The sequence below is a fragment of the Balaenoptera physalus genome, assembly GCF_965194825.1.
Source record: "Balaenoptera physalus genome assembly, chromosome: 13".
In the NCBI taxonomy this organism is placed as follows: domain Eukaryota; kingdom Metazoa; phylum Chordata; class Mammalia; order Artiodactyla; family Balaenopteridae; genus Balaenoptera; species Balaenoptera physalus.
Genome location: NC_138892.1, coordinates 18,689,869 through 18,708,991, shown reverse-complemented (window position 1 = coordinate 18,708,991; position 19,123 = coordinate 18,689,869). Strand labels below are relative to the sequence as shown.

The window sequence follows — 19,123 nt, the reverse complement described above, 5'->3', positions numbered from 1 at the left end:
ATTGAGCATTTCACAATGGCAACAACAGAGCATTAAACCAAGAATGAGGCGCTTTTTTTTTTTTTTTTTTTTAATGTGTGGCTGCGTTGGGTCTTCGTTTTTTTAATTTATTTATTTTGATTAATTAATTAATTTATTTATGTTTGGCTGCGTTGGGTCTTCGTTGCTGCGCACGGGTTTTCTCTAGTTGCGGCGAGCGGGGGCTACTCTTCGTTGCGGTGCGCGGGCTTCTCATTGCGTTGGCTTCTCTTGTTGCGGAGCGCGAGCTCTAGGCACGCGGGCTTCAGTAGTTGTGGCACACAGGATTAGTTGCTCCAAGGCATGTAGGATCCTCCCGGACCAGGGCTCGAACCCGTGTCCCCTGCATTGGCAGGTGGATTCTTAACCACTGAGCCACCAGGGAAGTCCCAAGAATGAGGCTCTTCTGAGCTGGCCCTGATGGAGCAAGGGCTGCATCTTTAATCACTGAGATGGCAACAGGTCAGAAAGTCGGGCACAGGGGCAGGGGTTGTCCAAGGATTTTGTCACATGACCCTCATGGAACCTCTCACCCCAGGGTATCTTTGAGTCAAGACTGTGGCTACAGGAAGAATCACACAGTTGTGAGGATCACTTGGGGGCCTCACGTTCTTAGCTTCCCAGGTCACCTAGGGCCTGCGTGATACCAGTTAGAACAGAGAAGCTCAGGAGTCAGAGGGTCTAAGTGGACCACAAGGGGCATTGCCTGATTTTACTCCTCATGTGCTACTGACCCATTTGGGGTTTTCTTTCTTTGTGTATTTCAACTCCTAAGACAAAGTCTATGCTTGGCCATTGAGTAACCTCGGACCATTTACCGTGCTGTTGCCGACAGACAAGGGATTAAAAGGATTCAATGTAAGTATTTTAAATAACCTTGTTTTATAAATAAGGACTAATGTAAAAAAAAAAAAAAAAAAAAACCTTAGTAGACAGTACCCTCTTTATTTAAAGTGGGAAACCCCATTAAAATTAAACCTACTGATGATGAGATGGCAATTTTTTTGTAAAATTCTTTGAGCAAAATAAAACGTCCTTACGGATAGTATACAAACAGTAAGTGCACAACTCAATGAACTGTCACAAAGTGCGTGTCGATGTATCTAGCGAGACCATTTCCAGCTCCCTACAAGCCTCCCCCAGTGCTCCCTTCCAGTCATTACCCATCAAGGGTAATCACTAAGGGTCCTCAACTGTAGTCACGTGATAAATAAGATTTGCATAATGCAAAACTGCTCACTTCCCACAGAAAGAATTAAATCAACATACCAGCTAGGTATTTGTTTCTTTAAAATCATCATAAATGGTAACAGCGGTAGTGGAAACTAGAAGAGAATTGTAGTCTTCAATGTGAGCAGCTGCTGTCTCAGATGATGTCAGCCAGTGGGAATGAAACCCATAGTGCCCAGTGGAGGTTTCCCATGGTATCGGTGCAATACTTAGATTTGGTTTAATGTAGGTAATGAACACACTGATTTGTGTGAAATTGGTTTGTATTGGTTTATACACGATCACAAAAATATCCAAGATATTTTGTGATCATAATTTGTGCTGCATTCAATTAACACCCAGCGAGTTTCAGACTCTCTCCTCCTAATATGCCACCACCATTCATCCGACCGAGACGAATCTGTCATTAATCTTCAGAGATGTACTCACATGTCTCCTGTGGGGAAGGAGAACTGGTGAATATTGAAGGCTTCTGGGCTAGACACTTTGCATGTGGTCTCTTGTTTAATGTACAGATTGAATTTGCACAGAGTTGAGAAAAGGTCTCTGAGTGATTGTTGACAATATAATATTGACAAAACGTCGATTTGATCCAAAGGATTTCGAAAATCTAAATTTTGCCCTTCAGAAGCTCCATCGGTCCACTCTACTGGGTCTTTTCCCACAATTTCAAATTTCATTCCCAGCTGCTTCCTGGGCTCAAGACGACTGACCCCTCAGCACCGGCCAACCACGTTGGTCCTCCTGGCCCCAGCGCTGTGGTCTCCCCACGATGTCCGGTTCCCTCCCAGAGCAACCCCCATGGTTTGAGAGCATACCGCGCCTCACCTCCAGATTTCTGCTCCCTTTGAGCCCTGGCTTAGGGCAGCGTATCTCTGGGAAAGTCGTCTGTATGTGAAAGAGCCCAAACTCAAGTCAGGGTGAACTAACTTTGATGTTTTTGATGCTAAACCAGTCATAACCTGAATCACAAACCTCATTTTCCCCTTCAAACCACAGTAGAGACTGAAGGAATCGGCTTTCTTTTCTCAGGTGAAAGAGCTTTTGCTGCCTAACGAAGCTGCTCAGTACTTTGTGAAACTCCACATAATTGCTGGGCAGATGAGCACCGAGCAAATGAATAACACACACACATTCTATACTTTGACCGGAAAGGCAGGGGGACTCTTCACTGGTGATAAGGTGAGGGTCTCTCTGATTTGCACTCCCAGAATGAAGCTGCTCACTGAGCCGACGGCCATAGCCAGCTCTCTCTTGGTGTCCGGGGGTCATGAGAGGTTCCGAAGAACTCCCTTCCTTGTTCCTTACTCGTCAGAGCACTTCCCTACACAGGAAAAAAATGGAGAGCAACACAGGAAAGGGTCAAGTAGGAGAGGGGTGGACTGTTACAGAAAGGGAACTGTAAAGTGATTGCGCTCTGGTCTCAATTAGTTTTCAAGACAACCATCATTCAACTGCCAGCAGGAAGGAGAAATCTACAGTAAACCTTTTTTCCTGGAAGCATCAGCAGAAAGCCAGATCAGCACTCATCTTACGAAAGGAAATGGGATTGTTTGTTTTAGATTGCTGGGGTTTATCCATCCTCTCCAACTCAACATTGCATCTCTCCTAATGCCATTAATTCTGTTTTGTTTTTAAAATATCTTCCTCCTCTTTCACAAATAACTCTTTTTGTGAGTTTACTGAGCTGAAGGGCACATGGTCAGTCAACAGAGAGAGTGTGTGTGGGGGGAGGGGTTATGACCTATCCTGTTGCATTTCACCAAATATCAATAGTTGGTAGATTAATGAGCACTTACTACATGCAAGGTACTGGGGTAAATCTGGATTTGTGTTACATAAGGCTCACAACAGCCCTGCGAAGGCTTTTCCAATGGGAAAACTGAGAGGTCGCACAGTAAGGGCCAGAGCCACGATTCAAAAGCAGGTCTGCCTGACCCCAAAGCCTGAATCCTTCACCAGTGGGTTGTACTGTGTGTGTGTGAGGGTGGATGGATGGATGGATGGATGGATGGACAGATAGACAGAGGAAGATGTGGTTTCCTTTCTCACAAGGACATGCATTCATTCCTTTATTCATTCAACAAATATGTTTTATTGTGTGCCTCTTCTGTCCAAAACACTGAAGTAGCTAATGAATTTACGATAAATTGAATAGTTTGGGGCCTTTTTGTAGCTTGCCATCTATGGCGGGGAGACTATAGTGCCTTATTCTCATTTAGCAATCACTGGTAGTCAAAAGTGGTTTCATATGTTATCTCATTTGATCTTAATGAAAGACCTGTGAACTCAGTTGAGCAGAAACCATCATTCCCATTTTGGGGATAAGGAACTCATCCAAGATCACACAACCAATAAATGGCAGAACCCAAGGATTTAAGACTTCTTCTAATCCAGTGCTCGATTTTTCAAGGGCACACATTAATTTTTATTTTTCCTTGGTATTTTAGGACAGTCACCTGAAGCTTAAACTCTATGGAGGCAAAAAGAAGGTAAAAATTATAGAAGGGAACATAATTGCTTCCAACGGGCTCCTGCACATCCTCGACAGAGCCATGGACAAGGTGACGCCCACGTTTGAGAGCAATACTGAGGTGAGATATTTCAGGTAAAAGTGACGTCACCTCAAATCCGTCTTCCTTTGCTCCCTGGAGAGTCACTCCCAAGAAGAAAATGAATGCCAGCACTATGTGCTTGTACTAGGACCCCAACCATGGGGAAAACGGGATAATTTCTGTTTTTAGTAGAATTCTGGGCACCTCTGAGAGAGAAAGAAAGGCATATAGTAAGTGTAGGAAAGATGTTGATTTTGTGACCTTTTTCATAGTCACACCTGACAACTCAGACCAGCTGTCGTGAAAATTTACCCCTTGTGCTTTATGGAGGAGATCCACACTTACATGTAAACTCTGTCATCAGTCTTTTCATGTTAGAGCATCTAAATACTTCCTAAACCACCTTATTCTTTTTCACTGAATTTTAAGCAAGATGTCTCTTTTTAGCAAACCATAATGACAATGCTACAACCAAGATACAGCAAGTTCAGATCTTTGTTAGAGGTATGTACTTTTCATGAATTTCTAGAAAGTGTTTTATGTCCAGTCCTTTGTAAAATTAGCTGGGGGTATCAATTATAAATACTTGCTGGGGAATTCAGATATTTATCTGAGATAGGTTGCAGATATAAATTTTCATTTCTCAAATGCAGGAAACCAGTGTGGGACATGTCTTAGATGAGGATGGGATTGGTGGACCATATACCGTTTTTGTTCCAAGTGATGAAGCATTGAATAACATGAAGGATGGCACTCTCGATTATCTCCTTTCTTCAGAGGTATTGTATCTTACTGACTTTAATGGTGTCATGTGAGGATCACTGCTTCAGTCTCTGTCCATACAGGCTTTTTCTAAATTAAGGTTGACAAATAAGTAGCACATGTATCACCATCTACCCTTCTGCAAAACAAAGGCAGACATCATTAATCAATCACAGTATTCTGGAGCTAAGCCTCTATGTGGCTACAATCTCCTCAGTAGAGTTCCAAGTAGCTATAAGACCAGTCGATCAGGCTGGGCACAGGAAATAAAATCTATTTGCAACCCCAGCTCTGAATGGTTGGTTTGATTTGTCCTGTCTCTTCTAATATTTCTTAGTAGCAAAATCATAATTTTAAGTTCCCTACAACTCTAAAATCATTTAGAAAATGAAGCCTAATGTAGGGCATTCTGGGCCAGGACTAGGCTAAACTTAAAAGGAATAAATGTTATTTTTAGGGGCTCCCGACTCTCCTTTCTATTGTTTTCAGTTCTCTCCACAATAACCCTCTCCTTATACACCATAAACCTTCAGTTCTCTCACGTCCTCCTCAAGAAAGGAGATTTTTTACTCTTTCACTCTAGGGTATAAATGACTGATACCATTTAAAGTGTTTCCTCTTCCAGAAATATCAGCCTTAAACTGTAAAGAAGGTTAGCTAATTATGGAATTTTTTTCATTAGAATGTCAAATAGTGCAATTACAGGAAGGACCACAGGCTTTCTTTCAGTACCCTGAGGCCCTGCTACCATCTTGGCAATGGGGCAAAACTACCTGTGACCTCATATAGATCAGTGTTGACTATATAGAATGAGGGGGTCTGAATCTTTTAGAGTAGTGATCCCCAAACTTTAGTATGCTTAAGAATTACCCATGGAGCTTGTTAAATAAGCTGATTCCAGAAGCTCACCTCAAGCGTTCTGATATCGTGGCAGTGGAATGAGGCCCAGAAATAGATATTTTGGTAAGCACCAACTTTCTAACTCAGGTATCCCAGGTCACACTGTTTTTTGGCACTCAGAAACTTGTTGCCTGAATGATGTAGAGGCTCACATTCCCTTTCTGGAATACTTTCAGGTACCTACAAGGATATCTTGCATTCAGAATACTTTGGATTAAAAAAAAATAGGTATCAAGGAGCTAAGTCAGAAGGTAATCTCTTACATTACAAACAGATGTTAAACGTATTGATATGTGAAGGTTTGCTACAGGTTTCCATTTAAAAAGTCAGACTTCCCAGTTCCTTTAAACTAGGGTGTTATTTTAAAAATATGATTCACGCTCAAGTTTCCTGAAACCTAGCTATTACAGGAAAACTAACATTCTTCTCTTTAGAACTCACATTCATATTTAATTTTAAATCCAAGAAGTAATCATTTCTCCCCTGCGGAGGTATTAAAATTCTGAGATTATATGGCTTCTCTGAATGCATAGCTTCTAATTTGATACAGATATTTTTAATAATAATAAAGGAGTTCTCAGACACCTAATCGGGTACATTTAAAATTAAAACAAAGCCTTTTGACTAGGATATAAAAGATCAGCCTCCCTGCTTTTCTGTCAAGTACCTTGGCTCGGGAAGCTCCTCTCTTTCTCCTTGTAGCTCCTTCCAATGGTGACTGGGGCTGCTTCACTCAGGCTCTCGAGAGTAGATTATGTCTCTTGCCGTTCAGTGAGATCCCATCGGTAGCTTGAAATCAGCCTCTGGTAGGAATATGGACACCATGGAAACTGGCCAACACTGTAAATCAGGGCTTATTTTCTTCCCCATAGAAGGGATTTACCAGCACACCATTGCCCCTGGCTCTCAATCTCATTTCTCTCAAAGGCAGTATCTTTCTGCTCGCAAAGAATATAAAACCTCAAGTCTCTTTATCCTGAGTCTAAAACAGTTTTTCCACTTCAACTTCTAGGTGAGGAATAGAACCATCATTTCTACCAGTTTCTCTGGTCCAGAGTCAGTGTGGGTTAAAATTCCTCAACCTGTGGGAAGCTCCTTCTCTCTCCACCCATCTTAAGAGCATCCTTTAGCTTTATCTTCAGGGAGGAACCTCAGCTGGAGACAAGAAGATCCCCATCAGTTATGCCAATGAAATAGAAAAAAAAATGATTTCATTAGAAGAATACTTTCTAATTCTGCTCTGGGAATGCGTTGTTTCCTTTCCTGTGTATCTTTCTGCTTCTCTCTGAAGCAAAATTTCAGTTCTGAACTATCCCATCCCTGCAGAGACCATGGCTGTCGATCACAAGCCCCAGTTTATGACTTCATCACCAAACTAGACAGAAATAAGAGCAAAGGGAGCAAGAGACCAGCCCTTGCCAATTCACAAAGACCTTGCAAGCTAAATGGGACAAAAAGAGGTGAATTTACAGAGTTCAAAGTCATAGTCACAATTTGGTAGAAAAACTTTCCCTCTCTGTCTCTGGCACCAAAAGGCTTGGTTTTTGTTGTTGTTGTTCGTTTTCATCTAAAACAGCAAGTAGGAAGTGAATGTCCTCATAAAGGAAAGAATGCACTGCACCAAAAGGCTCTCCAACGACAGCGCCTGAAAGCACATCCTGTCGACCTGAGCCTCACTGGACTAAACTCTATCTGAATGATATGGCCCCCAGCCAGATGAGGTGGCAGGCACACACGGTGGCAGAGTGATGCTGATCAATTCCTTTGTCCCTTTCATTCTCCTGTTTCTTGTAAAAAGGATCCAACGCCAATTAGTTCTTGAGGCTTTAGAAGTGGATTATCCAGTTGATAAGGTCTTTCTATAGAATTAGAGGGTGGAAGGGGTCCATACAAACCCTGTTGTTTTGCAGACTAGAGGTGCTGAGTGGCTTGCTCAAGGTCACACAGAAGCAGAACCACAATTAAACGCAGGTTCCTGAGATCCAGTTCAGTGCCCTTCTCAGGACTCTTCCCCTCCTCCTTTTAACTTATTGGCACAAATGTTTATGTAGGTCCTGTCATGTGCCCTATACTATGCTGGCTGGGGACACAGTAACAGACCCAGTCCCTGCCTTCTGGGAGTTTGCAGTCTACTTTTGTCTGATATTTTCCAGCGGTCCCCACTTTTTCCCACCCTTTCTGCCACTTAGCATCCAAACGTGTAATGGCATTGCTTCTGCCTGCAAGTCCTCACTTCTGGGTACCATAAAGTAGCTGTAAGGGGAAGTTAAGACACAGAGGCTAAGTGATTTGCTCAGAGTCTCATGGTAACAGAACCAGAGCTACAGAAACCATCACTTCCAGGGCTGGCCAACTGGTGGTCAACTTCAACATTCTTATTGGTAACCCTGCCCTGCACATAATGCTATTGATGTATAGATATGGTGGCCTGACGAGTGTCCACACCAGGACACTCTTGAGAGTGAATGGGGCTGCCAGGATGATAGGTATAAAAACCAGGGTTGTACTAGACAAACCAGGATGTGTGGTCACTCTACTTACAGGTAATTCCCCCTGGCATAGGGGCCAAGGGGGAATGCAGAGAGGGGTCTGAGTGAATGGAACTCAGGTTCGGCAGGGCTTTCTCTCCACCCGGGACCTCATGCTGTTGGAACATGTCCCTAGCATGGTCAGCCTCTTGGAGGTTATTATGATCTTGATTTGTCATCCTTCACCTTTCCAAGGTAGAGTAACCGTGGCAGTGCCACTGAAGCAGCAGAATTCAGCGCTTCAAAGCTTGTAACCCCAGCTCTGATTCAGCTGGGAGATTACAGACATACCACAGCCGCCCGCCACTGCTGTTGCCTTCTTCCACCAGGGAGAGCGGCCCTGTGCCCCTCAATTCCGTACACTGTCTCCAGGGCACCCGTATGGGGACTGCTCATCCTGCTTAGGGTCCCAAGACTCTCTTTTTTCTCCACTGCTGCTTCTGTTTCCTGAAGCAGGAGAAACCCTGGAAAGGACCTTGATGGCGAGATGAACATGTACCACGAGAACACAGAAGGAGAAAGAGTCCTGGCCAGATATTCCTAACAAGGACTGTGTGTTCCTAAATAACCAGTACATGGTCTAACAAGCACATGGTTATTTAGAGAGAGTGAAACAGAATCATAAACTGAGGCTGTCTTAGAAAACCTGGAATGTAGCCTTAGACATGGAGAGAGGTGATGGAGCAAGGTGACTGAGAGCTTGAGTTACTTCTTCGGCTTGTATCCTAAGTTAGCTTTGTGACCTTGGACATGGCTTTAAAACTCAGTGTTAGCATACATGTAATGAGTCAATAGTATCCCCACCTCACAGGGCTGTTGGGAGACTTAAATGAGATGTGCATATAATGTTTTCAGAATAGCCCCTGCCATAAAGTAAAAATTTGGTGACTGTTACCTATTTGGGGGAGGGGGCTTTTCTCACCTTGGACTTCCCAGTAAAGAGATTATGGGTCATTTGTTTTTCTTGACCAAGTGTCCAAAGTCATTTGAGGAAGTCTGAACAAGAGAGGGAAATCTGTGTTTTCCTCAGTGACTAAAGAAGTATTTTGATTCCGTTGCAGGGATCTCGGAAGCTTCTGGAACTCGTCAGATACCATATTGTCCCGTTTACCCAGGTCAGCCCCACTTTTCTGTGGTATTTTTTCCTTGCTTTCAAGATACCTGACCTTAAATTCCAATATTTTCGTGCTAGAGAACGTGTGACAGTTGTTCTTTATCTGGTGCTCTGAGCACACGCTGAGCAGTGAATAATGAGCCTGTCATCAAAGAAATCTTCCAAGCCACAAAAACTCGTGACCTCAAAGCTCCTGTCACTTATTTCAGAAGCTTTCAAGCTATTTTTTCCAGTGAGGATTTGGGTGCCGCTCTCAGTGTCTCTATTGTTCTCTTGTTCTTGCAGCTAGAAGTGGCTGCCCTCATTTCGACCCCTCACATTAGGAGCATGGCCAACCAGATCATACGGTTTAACACGACCGACAACGTAGGTGAAAACTCTACTGCTGACGTCATTGCTCAAATGCATTTTTCTCTGCTTATGATTGTTCATCGGCTTATCCTACCTCGACGCTAATTCACGGGCTTCAACTCTTTATGATTATTTCATTCATTTGTTATGTCTTTCAGCAGATACCTGCTGAGCAACTCCGTGTGTGAGTCTGAACTAGAAGCCAAGAATAAAGCAGTGAAAAAAACAGGCTTACATCCCAGCAAGGAAAACAACTTTAAGCAACTAATTAGTGACCAGTTAATTATTTAATTACAGTTATAAACAGGGGCCCCAAGAGGAAGTTAAGAGGGCTGTGGGGGCTCACAGCAGAAGGAGGCCAAGCAGATCTGGGAATCCAGAAGTCCTCAGTCAGGAGATGATGCTTTGGCCAAGCTTCAAAGGATGAGTAATGTGAACTTGGGCAGAGATGAGTAGAAGAGAGTTCCAGGCAGAAGGGAGAGCAGGTGCAAAGGCCCTGAGGTGGGAGGGAACATGATTTATATAAGAAACTCAAACTTTGAGTTTATGTAGTAAACTCAAAGTATTATTCTGCTAACTCCTCAGGGTTGTAATATCAGCAGAAATATGGCAGCATAGAGATTATGTCTCCTGTTGATTCACTGTGGATGGTGATGATGATGCCCTGTCATCCTTTCAGCAAGTTCCTGTTTGTTTTGGTTTTATTTGTTTGTTTTGTTTTGTTTTTTTGGCCAAGCTGCACAGCCTGTGGGATCTTAGTTCCCCAACCAGGGATTGAACCCAGGCCCACGGCCATGAAAGCACTGAGTCCTAACCACTGGACTACCAGGGAATTCTCTCAGCAAGTTTCTGTTGAGTGCCTCAGATGTGTCAGACACCATCCTAGGCCCTCAAGGTTGGACCAGTAAGCAAACAGATAAAAGTCCCTGGTTGCATGGAACTTTCCTTCTAGTACATAGGACAATAGATACTAAGTGAGTTAAATATAGCATATATCAGAGAGTAGTATGCGCTGAGGCAAAAAACAGCAAAGCAAGGATGGGAACTAGAAAGTGGGAGCGGGGCTGACGTTTTAGATAAAGTGTCTAAGAAATCCTCATGGAGAAGAAAATATGTGAGCAAAGACCTGATGGAAATGAAGGAACAGGCAATGTGAATAGCTGGGGAAAGAGCATTCCAGAGACAGGAAACAGAAAGTGCAAAGGTGCGAAGCAAGACGCATGCTGATCGGGTTGAGGAACAGCAAGGAGCTCGGGGCCAGAGCAGAGGGAGGAAAGGAGAGAGGTAGGAGGAGGGCAAGGCGGTAGGAGGGAGAAGGAGAGGTGGGGTCAGGTCACACATGGCCTAAGAACTTGGGGCCAGGATGTAGATTCTTACTTGGAATGAGATAAAAAGCCATTAGAGGATTTTGGGCAGTGGAATGACATGACCAGACATACGTTTTGGGAGACTGGTTGGGAGGTGAATGTAATAACTCAGAGAAGAATGGTGGCGACTAGTGGGGAGACAGGCCGAGGTGTAAGGTAGGCTCAAGGAAGTATTGTACAACACGGGGCATAGAGCCAATATTTTCTAGTAACCGTAAATGGAAAGTAACCTTTAGAAATGGTATAAAAAAAATTTTTTAACGTAAAAAAAAAGAATGATGGTGACTCAGAGCAGGGTGGTAGCAGAGACATGGTAAGAAGTGGTTGAATTCTGAAGGTATTTTGAAAGGCAGACCAACAGAAGGTGCTGATGGACTGGATGGGGGATGAGGAAGGAGGAAGCCAAAGATGACTCCTGAGCTTCTGACTGGAGCCCCCAGAAGGAGCCCCCAGAAGGATGGCGCTGCCATTAATATTGCCGGGGGAGCAGATTTGGGAGGAAAGTAGAGATCAGAATTCTTTGCTGATTTGTTCGTTTTCTGCTCCCTCGCCTACAACATAAGCAGGAACTTGTCTGGGTTTGTTCCCTGATATCTCCCCAGACCCTAAAGCAGAGTCTGGTACAAGGCCACTAAATGTATCTGAATGAACGGATCCCCATTTCACCGCAGGGGTAAAACAATTTGCCCAAGGTCTCATAGCAGACATATTGCAGAGCTGGAATAGTTATGCCTCTTCCCCAGTCCGGCACCGGCAAGGACCATTTCCGCAAGGACATCCCTGCTTGGGTCAGTCAAGAATTCATTCAACAGATTCATCTTTCCCTGTCAGCCAAGCCCTTCTCATCACAATCTTCCACTCAGTGGAAAGTTAAGTGAAGTTGAAGGCTCTTTCGAGAGGTCGCCGCCATTCAGCTCTGCCTGGGGACCCCTGGTGCTCCTCAGTACAGAAAGGTGAAAGATGCCGTTGCTTCCTTCCAGGGACGGATTCTGGCAAATGACGTGGCAATGGAAGAAATGGAGGTCGTTGCCAAAAACGGCCGGATTTACACACTGACTGGAGTCCTTATTCCTCCCTCCATCGTCCCAATCCTGCCCCACCGCTGTGATGAAACAAAGAGAGAGATGAAACTGGTAAGAAAACTAGGAAGCTCAATGAGGACCCTAAACAGCCCCACAGAGCAGACACTTCTCTCCTCACAACTCTGAGGGAGCTGACGAGGATAGTTTCACACTTGAGCCTCGTTCGGAAGCCCTTTCCGTCTTTGTGAAGAGGCAGGAGGGTCTGAGGTCGTATCTCATCAAACGTGAACCAAAGTTCCTGGGGGAATTTCCAAACTGATAGTTGCTACCCTAGTATATTCGTTTTCTAGAGCTGACGTAACAAGTTACCACGGACTAAGTGGCTTAAAGCAACAAAAATGTGTTCTCTCACAGTCCTGGAAGCCAACAGTCCAAAATCAAGGTGTCCTGTTTCCATTGCAGCTTTTTGGCTCAGCTGGTTTTAACCAGAGCCACTAAATTTCAACAAGATTTTGGACAACCAGGAACAGAGCAACCCTGCAGCAAGGCAGGAAGTTAGGGCTGCCCTTGTCCTCCAGACTTCCTTCCCTGAACTTGAATGGCAGCTGCTCGGGGGTGGGGTGGGAGGGAGCTCTGAACAAGTCTAATTATTGACTCCTATTGAGTCTTTTCTGCAGGTCGTTCAAGAACTTGTTCTCCATCTCCCCAAAGAAAAGAATTAAGATGTGGGTTTGAGCCACAACCAAAAGAATTCCGGTTAAATAAGAAGGGCTTCCCAATGGCTGCCTTAGACCGAGGTCTTCTTGTACTGTTTTCTCTGGGTTTAAAGTCAAATCAGTCTGCTCTGTGTGGTTTAGGGTGGTTTCCATTAGGTCTGTTAAAAGTACAAATGTATTCTCTGGAAACTATTGAGAACTAGTAAACAGTAGGAGCAGCTGGTCTCTTCTAGAAGTCTCAGTTTTCAGCAGGCTGAACCCATAGCTGCCTTTGGGCATGTATGTTTGAAGTTTAGAGGCTTAATTAATAAGTCTCTGTACTAGTTAGGGTCCCTGCAGGAAGCAGAATTTATCCCAAGGGTTCAAATTAAGAGACTTTAATGAGGAAGCCGCTACCGAGGGGTGGGCAGGGCTGAGGAAGCAAGCACCTGATGCTGGGGCATCCAAGGAGAAACACTGGCACAAAACCATTACCACCAGAGAGTCAAGGGTGGGGAGGGGCTGGAGTTAGCTGAACCCAGTGAGGGTGGGGAGAACGGAAGAAGAGGTATCCATCAGGAGCTGTAGGAACGGTGCTCGAGCAGAGAGGGAGCAGGAAAGAAATACCTTGACCTTGTTCTCCTCCTACCCACCAATATCCTGCTGGCACCTCACCAAGACCAGTTGGAAATTGGCAAGGGGCCCCAAGAGACCATCCTTCAAGGTTCACCTGCTGGAGCACAGAACACAGTAGAGAAGGTCAGAGAATGGCTCTGGAGAGATTTGGAGGCACACACCCCTTTTCTTCCTCCTGAATTCAGAACCAATGGAGGAAGAAGCCCAGGAGACTGAAAGGCAGAGATTCAATGTTCAGCCTCGTTACTGCTAAGCTAATTGGAGAACAGGGACTTGAGTGTGTGGCCAATGCTAGTACTACATCCCTGGCACAGGTGGGCAACTGCAGTGTCCCCTCAGTGGCAGGTGCCGCTCTGCACGGCCGAGGGTCGACCAGAAGCCTGAGGCCTGTCTGACCCTGGCAGAGGATGAGGAAGGGGCTGCCCTGAGCAGGCCCACTTCCTTCTCCCAAATTCCTTCTCTCTGGTGAGGCGGCAGTAGGGGCGGGGAGAGAGGCCAAGAGTGGTACACTAGTGGGACCCCTTCACCGCGAGGATGCATGAGGCCAGACACGTGGCCTGCCACTCCCTCTTACAGGGACGCCTGTACTGACCTGCAGTCTTTCCTTCCAGGGCACTTGTGTGAGCTGTTCCCTGGTGTATTGGAGCAAATGTCCTGCCGACTCTGAGCCCACAGTGAGTGTGACAGCTTCAAGGAAGCACACGTCACCCAAGCAACCCCGCTGGTGTGGTTTCTCATCCTTTCCATCTTCCCCTCTTAAAAGATATTCATTCCAACTGGGGTAGCATAAGGTTAGCTCTTAGCCTACTATATCTGGGGGGATGCTAGAAAGACAGCCCACAGATCTGTGTTTGAGTCCTTGCTCATTTATCCAAGGTGAGTTGCTTCACATATTTACTCTAATTTTCTTATCCGCAAATAGTAAGAATAATAATAATAACACCACCACTAGCAGCCGCAGGATTAGCACAGATAAAACTCCAAGTGCAATGCCTAAATCAAATAGCCACTCAGTAAATGTTCCCTCTCTACTTGCCCTATGAAATAAAATCCAGTGTTTGCATAAGAGAGGCAAAGCTTCACCCTCACCCTCTTGCAGTCTCTGGCTGGGCCTGAGAATTAAGTTGACATAAGACATAAGACATAAGACAGGAGAAAAGCACAGGTTTTTACACATACATAAGAGCTTCCACAGGAGAATGAAGACCTGGAGAAACAGCAAAACCCAAGTGTTTATATAGTGTGTTGAGCAAAGACAGGTAACTGTGGAAAAGTAACTAAAATGTGAAATATATTTCACAATATATACCTACATCAAATCATTATTACTATGTGGTACACCTTAAACTTATACAAGTTTTTTTTGTTTTTTGTTTTTGTATCTGCTCTTTTTCAAGCGCCTTTAGCGCAAAATAATCTATATGCCAAAGTGGCACATTTGGGCGTGGCCTGTTCTGCTACCCTTCATTTGTACCTGCTCTCCCCAAGCATCGTTCTGGAGAGAAATACAAGAAATATCAAGAAAAATGACACTAGGACCATCAGAACCTTGTCAAGCTTGATAGAATTCTGCACACATCTACTGAGGATTATAGATCTGGTTCAGGGAGCATGAAGATGAATAAGATATTGTTTTGTTTTGTTTTGGTCTTGAGAAGCTCTAATCTAAAAAGGAAAACAGATCATTTTTCTTGGCATCATTGATATGCCAAGTAAGTACTCTACTGGTGGCAAAAGCAACGTGTTCTAAGGTAAAATTGTTGATAGAAATTCCTGCCTCTAAGTTCATCCTAAGAAAGAACTTCCCAAACAGCCAGTTCATTCCACACTAGAATAGATCGCTATTAAAGAAGGTGATGAGTTTTTTAACACCATCCTATTGTGGAGCATTTCATAAAGAAAAACATTAACATTAAATAGGCACAGGTGTTCAGTTATTTATTTTGCTCAGTAAAGCCATCACCCCTGAGTCCTGCAGGATGCTGTCAACCAGGGGATATGGAGAGGGAGGAGGGAAGAGGAAACCGTGGTGACTGGCATCCCAGTGAGTGCTGTGTGCCAGACATTGTTCTAAGTGCATCGTGCAACAAACCTACGAGGGGGGCACGTTATAACCAGACTGTAACCTGGGAACTAAGGCGAGGAAACATAAAAGCCCTCCCACAAGGTCACACAGCTGGTACACGCAGACCATGATCCTACATTGCCTCAGCCCAAGGAAGGAGGAGGGAGAGAGGAAAGGAAAAAATGAGACACGTGGGTCAGAGCCAAGAGAACCCCTAAACTGCCCCTCCCAGGCTCCCATGGTCTATACTTGGCTAATTATCCTGATAGCCAACAAGGGGGTTGAATAGTCCTTCCTCATCGACCTCAGAATTCCTTCAGACATTTAAGATTTTAGGATTTTACTGCCCATGGTTTTCACTGCTCTCTTTTTAAGTAGAAGCCTAAGATGAAGGAGTACCTCCATATCAATTTTTATCTAACATAAAATTTGAGCCATGGACTAAATGCTCAGCGCAAAACTTGAGATCAGCATTTTTGTCCTATTTCACAGATTAGGCAGCTGAGGCCCACCAGACAGCATGACTTGCCTCTGAGATCCTAAAGTTAGTAGGTGGTAAGATCCATTCTTTCGACCTGCCACTTACTATCAGTGTTCTTAAGAAAAAGGATTTAACGTGTCTGGGCCTCAGTTTCCTCATCTATAAAAAAGGGATGAGAAATATCCACATGGAGTTGAAGATTGATGACCTCATACAGGCAATGTGTCTGACTCTAGTAGGTTCTCAACAAATGGTAGTTCTCCGCAATTCTGATTGGGTATCAGAGGTTAGAGAATAGAAAGAAATCTGCCCCTATACCCCACAATTCCCAAGAGGAAAACTCAGACTCTCACAATTTTTTTGGTGGATCTTTGTACAAATTAGGAGGAAAATCTCTAATTGCTCCAAAATTTCTATATAGGAAGTGGTTAGGGATGGTTATTAATTGGAAGGGGAGGCTAAGCCACATCCTGAATGCACAGGAACGTGTTCCCTGATTGATTAACAATGTCCTCCAGGGCACGAGAAGGGATGGAAAGGTACATATGCCCTGCGTCGTGCAAACCCTGGCCTGTATTCTTCCGACAAGGAAACAGAGGCTTAACAGGGTGACAGCTCTGCCTGGGCCCTGTGTGCGCTGCGTGCTCTAGCACTCTTTCCTGGCGCTGACAGTAAAACAGAAGTAGATTGTCTAGTGTCTGTAGAAGCCGAGTCATGCCCAGAGGACCTCAAAATGCAGACTGCGATGCTCTTCCTCATTGGCTTTCTTCCAGACACTCTTCATACGCAAATGTGTCTACACTGGCCGAATCAGGAGCCTGAAGAATGGCTGTGCCAGATACTGTAATGCCACCGTGAAGGTGAGGCTTGTGTGTGGCCGGGGCCCTTATCCAGGCCACCAAGGCCTGCACGGAAGCCCGCAGGGCTGGGCAGCTCTTGGGCCCCAGGGTCTGTGAGTCACAGGTTGCCCATGGGGCCTTGACCATGTCTTCTTGCAAAGGAAGGGAAGGGCAGAGTCCCCACATGGCGGCCAGGTCAACCCCTCCCTGCGTCCCTTCATCCCATGGTTCCCATCATGCTTAACATGGAGCCCACATCCTTGACAGTACCCTGCACGGCCCACCCTCTGCAGTGTCCCTGGCCTGTCTCTCACCCTCATTCCCGCCTCAGCGTGTGTGCCTTTGCCATTCCCTCCTGGAAGAATGTTCTTCCAGGTTTTCTTGGGGCTGACTGATCTCTCAAGTCTCCATCCAGCCCTCATGTCCTCTGTCACCGCCCAATCCACAGTGCCCCCGCCAATGTCCCCACACCTCTGCGCCCACCTGCCACCACTTGATAACGGCACTTTGTTTTCCTGGCACTTAACTGCTATCTGAAATCCTCTTTTTTTTTTTTTTAAATGTACCGTCTCTTCCCTGACTAGATAGAACACGGGCTCCATGAGCACAAGCCTTTATCTGTCTTGCTGTCACAGGGCCAGGGCCAGGGCCAAGCCAGCAGCCCGGGGCGGCCCTCAGGAGATCTGTGGTGAACAGGTGACTGAGCACGAGCCATGCCATCACCTGCAAGAGAACAAGTCCTGCTCCTGAGGGTGGGAGGGGGCTGATGCTGTTTGTGATCGCAAGGGAGATTAAAACGCGTTGCTATTTCCTTTGAGGAACTGGCACGCTGCCTGGGATTCCACAAGGCGACACACATTTTGTTTCTCAGATACCAAAGTGCTGCAATGGCTTCTACGGGCCCGACTGCAACCAGTGTCCAGGAGGCTTCTCGAATCCGTGCTCCGGGAATGGGCAGGTGATACAGACTGAGGCTGACTTTTTTCACGAATGCTGAGGTTGACCTGTGTTAACTCGAAAAATAATTTTTAAAACCCCTAAACCAAGAAATGATACAATGCCAGTCACTGTTCCCAGGGAGTAAAAGAAACAGATCAGTTGCTAGGAGAAGAGAGGGTGTCTGCAGGAGAAGGAATTTTGCCTGGGGGAGTGGCAGGGGGCAGGGTGTCCGGTGATGTCGCTTCTGGTCTGCTTTCCTACTGCTGATGGCATGACTTTGAGCACCTCAGCAAGGCTCTCTGGACCCCAGTTTCCTCGTGTGGGAGATAGCAGGGTTGGCCTGCATTGATCTCCAAGGTTTTTTAGGGCCGAGATTTTACTATTCTTAAGAAAAAAAAAAAAAAAAAAAGCACTGCCCAGTGAATGCTTTTAAGATTTTTTTTTTTTTTTTTTGGCTGCCTCGGGTCTTAGTTGTGGTACTCAAGATCTTCATTGCAGCACATGAGCTTCTCTCTAGCTGTGGCGTGCAGGTTTTCTCTCTCTAGTTGTGGCACTCAGGCTCCCCGGCGCGTGGGCTCTAGCTTGTGGCACGCAGGCTCTGTAGCTGAGGTGCGCGAGCTCAGTAGTTGTGGCGCGCGGGCTTAGTTGCCCCACCGCATGTGGGATCTTAGTTCCTGGACCAGGGATCAAAGCCCATGTCCCCTGCATTGGAAGGCAGATTCTTTACCACTGGACCCCCAGGGAAGTCCTGAATGCTTTTTTTAGCCCATCTGCAAAACCTATGAAACGTAAGAGCCAAAACTTAACTCATCTAGCGTGGAGGCCAGGGCTAAACATGCAAAGGTAATAGTAGCTGTGGTTCATATGGGGAAATTATGGATCTGCACAGATAAGAAATCCACATCGAAAATATGCCTCTTTCAAGGGGAAGGAAAAACTGCATGACCACCAAGTGGGGACACCACACAGGCCAGGGGAATAGGGCGAAGCTGCTACAAATTAACTACTGTACCTGGGTGGTCCGGGACCCAAGCCCAATTCTGATACGTGTCAGTCACTACAAATCTAATCTTGAAATAGCTGGGGAGATGAGGGGTAAAATGCTCACACTGAAGGGAAAAACACTGCCGTTTGGAGTCACATAACTGAGCATGTGCGCATCTGGAGAGAAAGGCCTGCCTTCATTCTGAAGGTCAGTGGTTTATCGGGCTGCCCCTTAAGCATTGTTTAGAGGTTCCATTTCACCACTGTGACACCCCCCCGCCCCCGACCAAATGACTTCCTGTGAAGCTCTGAATCCTGCTCGGGACACCCATATGTCACTGTCTTAGCTTCCTACCCGATACCCGCGACTCCACTTTCCACAAGGGGTCCCAAAGAGTCATTTCAAGCAGAATTGAATCTGAGTCAAAGAAGCAGGCCAGGAAACGAAAGCATCTGGGACTCCTTGCCGGGGGCGTGTTGTCCTGACGGCCAGGGGCCCTGCCTTTGTTTGCAGTGCGCCGACGGCCTCGACGGCAATGGGACATGCGTTTGCCAGGATGGCTTCCAGGGCTCCCAGTGTCAGTTCTGCTCGGACCCCAATAAATACGGACCTCGGTGTGAGAAAAGTAAGTGTCGC

At 45.6% G+C, this 19,123-nt stretch overlaps 1 protein-coding gene across 1 annotated transcript in view; it reads left to right on the top strand.

The window, feature by feature from the left end:
• The window catches only part of STAB2 (stabilin 2), a 179,262-nt gene that overhangs the window by 74,308 nt on the left and 85,831 nt on the right, over positions 1-19,123 (top strand). The window contains exons 13-24 of the mRNA XM_082419566.1: positions 794-876; positions 2,281-2,430; positions 3,699-3,842; positions 4,251-4,307; positions 4,457-4,582; positions 9,055-9,108; positions 9,393-9,473; positions 11,806-11,958; positions 13,790-13,852; positions 16,498-16,584; positions 17,435-17,521; positions 19,001-19,112. Coding sequence (XP_082275692.1) covers positions 794-876; positions 2,281-2,430; positions 3,699-3,842; positions 4,251-4,307; positions 4,457-4,582; positions 9,055-9,108; positions 9,393-9,473; positions 11,806-11,958; positions 13,790-13,852; positions 16,498-16,584; positions 17,435-17,521; positions 19,001-19,112 — 1,197 coding nt within the window. The remainder of the gene's footprint in view (positions 1-793; positions 877-2,280; positions 2,431-3,698; positions 3,843-4,250; positions 4,308-4,456; positions 4,583-9,054; positions 9,109-9,392; positions 9,474-11,805; positions 11,959-13,789; positions 13,853-16,497; positions 16,585-17,434; positions 17,522-19,000; positions 19,113-19,123) is intronic.